General features: G+C 36.7%; 1 protein-coding gene across 1 annotated transcript; it reads right to left on the bottom strand.

The window, feature by feature from the left end:
- Positions 1–2894: 2894 nt before the first annotated feature.
- LOC100620839 (olfactory receptor 5K3-like) lies at positions 2895–3821 on the bottom strand. Its single transcript, XM_021081986.1, has one exon. The coding sequence runs from the start codon at positions 3819–3821 to the stop codon at positions 2895–2897; it is 927 nt and encodes a 308-aa protein (XP_020937645.1).
- Between the last annotated feature and the right edge of the window lie 3798 nt (positions 3822–7619).

Below are 7619 nucleotides of genomic sequence, written 5' to 3'. Positions count from 1 at the left end.
TATTAGTGGGCACTGAGGTTACTTCAATATCTTTGCTATTGTCATAGCATTGAAAAGGAAAAACTACAACCAAGAACACTCTACCAAGCAAGGCTCCTGTTCAGCCGTGAGTGATCAAGAACCTTATAGACGAGCAAAAGTTGAAAATACTCAGTCCTACCAAACCAGCCTTACCACAAATCCTCAAGGAACTTTTCTAGGAGAAAGAGAAAAAGGGCTTAAGTAGAAACAGGAAAATTACAAAATGAAAAGGCTCATTTTTGAGGGCAAATCTATAATAAAGGGAGGAAATTATTCATACCCAAATCTAGTAGGGAAGTAAAAAACAAAGTAGTAAAGTCATTTATGACCCCAATAAGCACTGACAGGATACACAAAACACTTGAAAGCAATTGGGTGTAAAACGTGATAACAAAAACAGTATTCATGAGGAAGGAGAATACAGATGCACTTTTTTAAAAAATGAATTTGAAGTTTAGAGATGAACAATCATATATATATATATATATATATAAAACAATCATAGATATAAAACAGCAACCACAATGGTAAAAAAGTGAAAGCATCTCCTGTAATATCCGGAGCAAGACAAGGATGTCCCCGTTCATCACTTCTATTAAACATAGTTTGGGGAGTCCTCGCCATATGACTCAGAGAAAAATAGAAAGTAATCCAAATTGGAAAAGATAGTAATATAATTGATATGCCTTCCATTGTGTACTGTCTTCCTTTGCGGGCTAGTTTCTCTCTTGATGGCAAAATGGACATACTTTGTGCCAGATTTTATATCCACACACCATGATGTTCAGAGGGAGAAACACTACCATTTTGTGGTGTCTTTTCAAATAAAGGATATGTATTTCCCAGAAACTTCCAGAGAATCACCTTTTTGTATCATTGGCCCCAAATAAGTCACCTATTTTTCACGTAGCAGACCTCTGTTATTCAGTCATGGTAATCTTGGGGGTAAGTGGTGCAGAAAATTTTTGTGCCCTTAGAAAAGGGACACTAAATCAATGCAAGTCTGAAAACTAAAAAGATCCCTTGAGGTAGACAGTGAATATAGGTTTTACAGCATCCCTATTATTTCAGAGCTTCTCAAAATATGTAATGTCCAGATTACTTTTGGCTTATAAAAAAAAATCTGTGACCATAAACATTCCTGTTTATTTGGATTATATCTATCCACTTTTACCATATTAGAAACAAAAATCTAGAAAATGATTCTTATTAATTAATTGAAAAGTAAATCTAATAAGCCTGGCACGTATTCACTTGGATAATTATATTAAAACTTACTGCAGTAAATACTGTCAGTTCAATGGAACCTTTAGTGTTTTTCTGATTTGTTTTCTGTGAAATTTTTATTTTGATTTTTTCGGGTTTTCATTTAAGACACTTAGTTACTGACTGGTTTCTCTCTTTTCCCCCACATTCACCACCATCTCTCAGCAAAAGTTTCATCAAGTTTCTGACTCTTCCCACATTCACTCCCTCATACCTATTCCCAGTGCTGCACTTATGTCTGTACATGTTGACTTCAGTCATAACCATTCCTGTTTCCAAGAAGTACCATTTATCCTTTTTTAAGGTCATTTTACTTCTATGCTACTTAATCCCCAGGCATCAGAATCTCCTTTTTAACTCCTAAGTATATGTTCAAAAGCAGAATTATTCAAATTCTAGTTATTTCATAAACCTAATTAATTTGGAAAGCCCCATATTACAAGCATGAATTTACTGAGAAAATCTGAAACATATCTATAAATTTACCTAATGAGTACATATATGAAGTGTAGCTTAGCAAGCACAAGCAGAGGCCAGGTTCTGAGTAAAATATGTTTTTCTTTCATATTTGTACATGTAAGCATCAATAAATATCATATAGATATTTAAATTTTTTCTCTTTTCTTCCTCATTCATGCCTGATCAGAACCTCCAGCTTTGTTAGTGCTACACATATATGAATACTTTATGTTGAGAGTTCCCATGAGTCCAACTCATAACCATGAGGATGCAAGCCCAATCCCTGGCCTCTCTCAGTGGGTTAAGATCTGGCATTGCATGAACTCTGGTGTGGTCACAGATACATTCGATCTGCTGCTGCTTGCATAGGCTGACACTGCACCTGATTGACTCCTAGCCTATTATTCCCTATGCCACAGCATGCTCCAAAAAAGCAAAAACAATTTATGTCAACTGCTTGCTGTGTTTCTTAATAACAAGCAGAAAGTAAATAATAGCAGAGAGAAAAAGTTTTATTTAGTATATATTCAGGAATTTTCCTCATATGTAATGTCAACCATACAAAATACATAAGATATCAAATCTATAGTGATGTCAGTATAAGGAGCATCATTTTCAAGTACAGATTTATAAATCTCCTATATGCAGATCTTGGATTCAGAAACTTGAAAGAAATTGACTTAGTCTAAAGAAAGTGTTCTTATTAAAGAATATATACTCACTGTGATGTTGTTGGTGGAGGGACATATTGAGTTTGGACATGGGCATTTTAGTTTTACAACTTGGGATTCCAGAAATTTGCCAAAAATATAAAAAGGAGGTGACCTTTATATATATGATTTATTTCCTAGCATTTGCTGAATTTGTTGAACATTGCAATGTATTATACTCTGAAACATAGCTATGAAATATAACTAATTACAATTGTAACCACAGGATAGTTATTTAGCTCACTGCTGATGAAACCTGGTAGCCTAGATTTTGGAATGTCGTTTACATTTGGTCACTTGATTGATACACCAACATGTTTTAGTAATTGAATGTTATATATGAGCCCATTTTCCACCTTGTCAGTACTCTTGATTGTGAAAAAAGTTTAATCAGATTGAAATAAGTTACCCAAATGATGTAGTATTTGTTTCATAATGTTATGAAATCTTCAAAAATTTTTTGGTAACATTTATTACTTCCTTATTTCTTAGGCTATAAATAAAAGGGTTTAGTAAAGGAATCATGAGAGTATAAAAAATAGCAACAGGTATATCTTTATCTCCTTCATTACCTGAATTTGGCCGAACATACATGAAGATAAGTGAACCATAGAATATGGAGACAGAGAGAAAGTGGGATGCACAAGTAGATAAGGCTTTGCCTTTGCCCTTGTTGGATTTCATTGTGAAAATAGTGAAAAGGATGAAAAGGTAAGAGATTACTACCAAGGTAATAGTGAAGATTAAAACTGACCCAGCAAAGATAAATAACATCAATTGATTGATATAAGGGTCAACACAGGAGAGTCTGAATAATGGAAGAACATCACAAAAAAAGTGATTAATTTGATTAAACTTACAGAAAGTTAATCTAAAGAGAAACCCTGTATGAATCATGGGATGCACGTTTCCAGCTATGTAGGCACCTGTGGCCATTTGAAGGCAGAGTTTGTTGGACATCCTGGTGTGGTACTGCAGTGGGTTGCAGATGGCCACATAGCGATCATAGGCCATTGCTGCCAGGAGAAAGCAGTCTGCAGTTTCAGCAAGGCAGAGAAAATAAAATTGTGCCATGCATTCATAGAGGGAAATGATTCTGTCCTTGGAAAAGAAGTTCTGTAGCATCTTGGGGGTGATGGCACTGGAACAGCAGGAATCCATCAGAGCGAGGTTACCCAGAAAGATGTACATTGGTGTGTGAAGATGACGCTCTAGAAATATCAATGCCACCAGACCAAGGTTTCCCACCATGGTGATCAGGTAGATGGTAAGGAACACCAGAAACAGAATGGTCCTCAGCTCTGGGTGATTACTAAATCCTATGAGGACAAATTCAGTTGTCAAGGAGTGGTTATCCTCAGTCATATTGAACTTCTCATTGACTTGACACTTGTTGAGAAGAAAGTTTTGAAATTAGTGTTTGTATAATTTTCCTTTCAAAATTTTCTTTTTATGAGGAATGGAACTCTACTTTAAACTTCTTCATTTACTCTGGCTGCAGGAACACACACCTATAGGGGACATTCATTTCTGTTCAGTGTAAGCCTTTAAGATCTTGACTGAGAAAAACAGGATTCCCATAAAAAATGTTGGAAATTCTAGGGAGGATGCTTAAAGTGGAAAAACTTGTTCTTGTGAATTTTTAGAGAATAATATACAGATCTATGTTACCCATATTTGGTTCAGTATTCCCAAGTAATGTGTGTTAATTTTTTTACTAGAGTATCTTAGATAAATGTCAAATCAGTTTTCAGGTGTATATATGTAAGAATATGTCTTTCTGTGTTTGTATATATGTGTATATATATGTATGCTTATACATTTATAATTGAGAAAAATTTAATTTTTATATATTCTCAAGAAGAGTGAATGTTTTAATAGCATAAAGAGATATGTTGATTTTCTGTCTTAGGAATTGCATGGAAATAACTAAGGATACAGAAATTTATTGTGAAGTGCCAAGAAAATAAATACCCATAGGTTATCACTTCTTTGATTTCTTTTCTCAGTGTCATGTTAAATACATTATTCTTTTTGAATATGCTCAAATATCTAAGTCCTTCCATCTTTATGTAAAGCATCATTTTTATATAATGTTACTTAATAAAGTAGACTTGGTGCCTGGAAATATCAAGAGTATCTTATATACCCTTCACTATCTAGAATCAATTCTGTATCCTCTAGCATTGCTTTTGTTTCATATGTGCATGCACATTTTCCTTTTTATAGTACTGGCATTTTGAAGGTTTCTGTGACTTATACTTCTAAGAACAGAAGTACATTACTATAGGAAAAAAATTCATGGTTGATTCCAATCCTACCTCTTCTCCAGTGACCTGAGATGAGTGAATTTGTTTTCAGTATTCCACCAGGAATCCTGTAATGAACTATTTGTCATCTGCAAAATGACAATTATGAAGAAGAGTTTACAAAGGACATTATTCAAAATCCATTGTTTAAAAATCTGTACATCTTTCATCTACAGGAATTACCTTACTTAATATTATACCATTTCCGGAAACAATTATGTAAGATTTTCTGAAGTATGTAACAGCACATAAAGGCTAATAAATGTAATCTATGCCTTTATACTTTAGTTTTCTAACACTTTGAAATAGAATAGCAGAAATCCTTTAAATCTTAATATTATTTGTGAGAAAAAAAATTTGTTTCCTTTTCAAAGTCTACATTCTTTGTTTTAGTGATCTACAAAATATTCAATTGACTAATTACATAAATTCTTTGGTCAAAATGGTTTATATCAATTAAAAATTACAAGTTCTGACAAGTGTTATTTTTTTGTTTTAAAATATTAAACATAGGGCACTTTCTTATTTAGCTGAGATAAAAATAACTTTCTATATGCATGCCCAAATTATCTAACAGAATTATATTCTGTCCTTACCTGTATGACTTGAAGTTCTACCTTTGAATCAGAGGTCAGCATGAGTTGCAATAATTTTTTTCATCCTTGTTTCCCATAGTCTTGTGTTTTTGAGTAGCCATAATGATGCATAAATTGTTGAAATCTAACAAGGAAAATGCTTAATAATTCAGAAAAATCAATACTAATTGATGATAATATTAACAGTAAAGGTAAACTAGAATATTCCTCTTACCTAGATTTCACGGAGAGGTGTTTTGTAACATCGACTTTTCTTTATGGTGTTAAGTCAATGAGAATTTCAGAATATAAGCCTTGGTCTCTAAGCATTTAAGATTAAAAGACTATGTCTGGGAGAGTGGTAACAGATCAGTGCCAATAAATATTTTCCTTACAATGCAAACTTAAATTTTCCATCAAATGCTAAAGGGATTTCCTCATAATGACTTCACTGTATTTCTATGGGGAGATTTGCTAACTATGACATACACAACCTGATGTTAATTAAAGATGACCCATGGGGAGCTCCTGTTGTAGCTCAGGGGGTTAAAAATTGACATGGTGTCTGTGATGATGTGGGTTCAATCCCTGGCCTTGCTCATTGGGTTAAGTATCTGGCATTGCCTCTGGCTGCAGTGTAAGTGACAGAAGCAGGTGAGATCCAGTGTTTCTGTTGCTGTGGCATAGGCTAGCAGGCAGAACTCTAATTCAGCCTCTATCCTGGGAACTTCCATATGCTGTAGATATGGCCCTAGATAGGAAAAAAAAAGTGAACTGTGAAAAGATGAGATTAAGTAAAAGATCTTCATTAAAATCACTAGGACAATTTGAAGTCATCTTACATGTTCTTATGTAACTGACCTCATTTTTACAATTATTTTCATTCTTTCTGTAAAACGTAAAAGGAGAAGAGTCAGGTGAGTATTACCTCCTTCTGGAGGATTTAATATGTTTATCAGATTTCAATTTTTATGCAAGATGTTTGAATTTGGTAAGGATACTAAAAGATATAGAAGTTTCTGGTGGTGGGATCCAGATGGTGAAGGAATAACACATGTGCATTCATTCACCTTCTCCCACAAGCACATCAGAAAACATCTACATATAGCAAAATTCTCACGGACATCTACTGAATCCTGGCTGAAGACCTTAAGCCTCAAAAAGGGGTAAGAAACCTGCCACATAACTGGGTGGAGAAAGGAAGAGAGAGGGGAAGAGAAAGAGAGAAATGAATACCGCCTCTGAGTGGGAGCTGATAGAGGGAAGGAACCCCACACCCTGGGAAACCTCCTGATGAACAGATCAGCCAAACTGAGGGCCCTCAAAGCCTCAATGAAAAGCCTGACAGCTGGACTGAGGAGGGCAAAGCAGAGAGAGAGAGCCACCCAAAGCACTGGCACCACCTCCCAAGACACCACAGCCTGTTCCACACAGTAGGGACTGGGTGCTGAGACATAAGCTCTGGAGGTCTGTTATGGAGAGAGGACTAGGGTTGGCTGCATGGAGTCAGAATGTGGAGCTGGGGAGCTGTGCACCATGGGCTAGGGTGCAGAGCACCATAGCTGAGGGAACCCAGAAGGAGGTCTGGGCCCACAGGAGTAGCAAGGCCTCATTGTTGGGGAGGTCAAGGGGCGGAGTGGCAGATGACCAGAGGAATATCTTTCTTTGTGTGTGCATGGACTCTTGAATGTTGTATCTTTGAGCAGTGGGGCCCCTTTTGTGTGGGCTGAGGGTAGCAGTGGTTCCTTAATGGGCTAAGCATCATGGGACACTTGTGTGGTCTTCAGGTGTTGGGGGCAAACTCAGTCATCTCAGACTCCAGAGGTGGTAATGGGCCACAACCACTAGGGGTTCATCAACAGGTAACCCCAACTCCCCAGTCTCCTCATGAGTCAGCACAATGGTGGACACTGCAACTCAGTACCACCCATTGTTGCTCCCAGGTCCCTGGTAATGAGCATGCCCTGATGCTGCCACTGCCACATGCTCTAGGTGCCACCATATTCCTGAGGGTCACTGTCACCTCCAAGATCCCTTCAACTAGGAGAATCCTGCACCACCTTCCTGTAGGTCCTTGCGACTTACAGGGGCCCACCAATGAGGCACTGGCTACTAGCGCTTCCCGTTTCCTCCAACTCCCTGGAAGGATGCACAGCACCCTAAAAATAAAGAGTAAGAACTCACAGAATCCTCATGGGCTCTAGTACATATAAATAGCCTTCCAGAATACATTAGTGGTTTTTCCGTATACTCACAGAATAAGAAAAAGATAAGTGAAA

The sequence above is a fragment of the Sus scrofa genome, unplaced genomic scaffold (assembly GCF_000003025.6).
Source record: "Sus scrofa isolate TJ Tabasco breed Duroc unplaced genomic scaffold, Sscrofa11.1 Contig33, whole genome shotgun sequence".
Classification (NCBI taxonomy): domain Eukaryota; kingdom Metazoa; phylum Chordata; class Mammalia; order Artiodactyla; family Suidae; genus Sus; species Sus scrofa.
The sequence above is the reverse complement of the archived record's forward strand: the minus strand, read 5'-3'. Positions and strand labels throughout refer to the sequence as shown.

Coding starts and splice junctions, on each gene's coding strand:
- LOC100620839 (XM_021081986.1), bottom strand. CDS start 3,821: ATGACTGAGGATAACCACTCCTTGACAACTGAATTTGTCCTCATAGGA.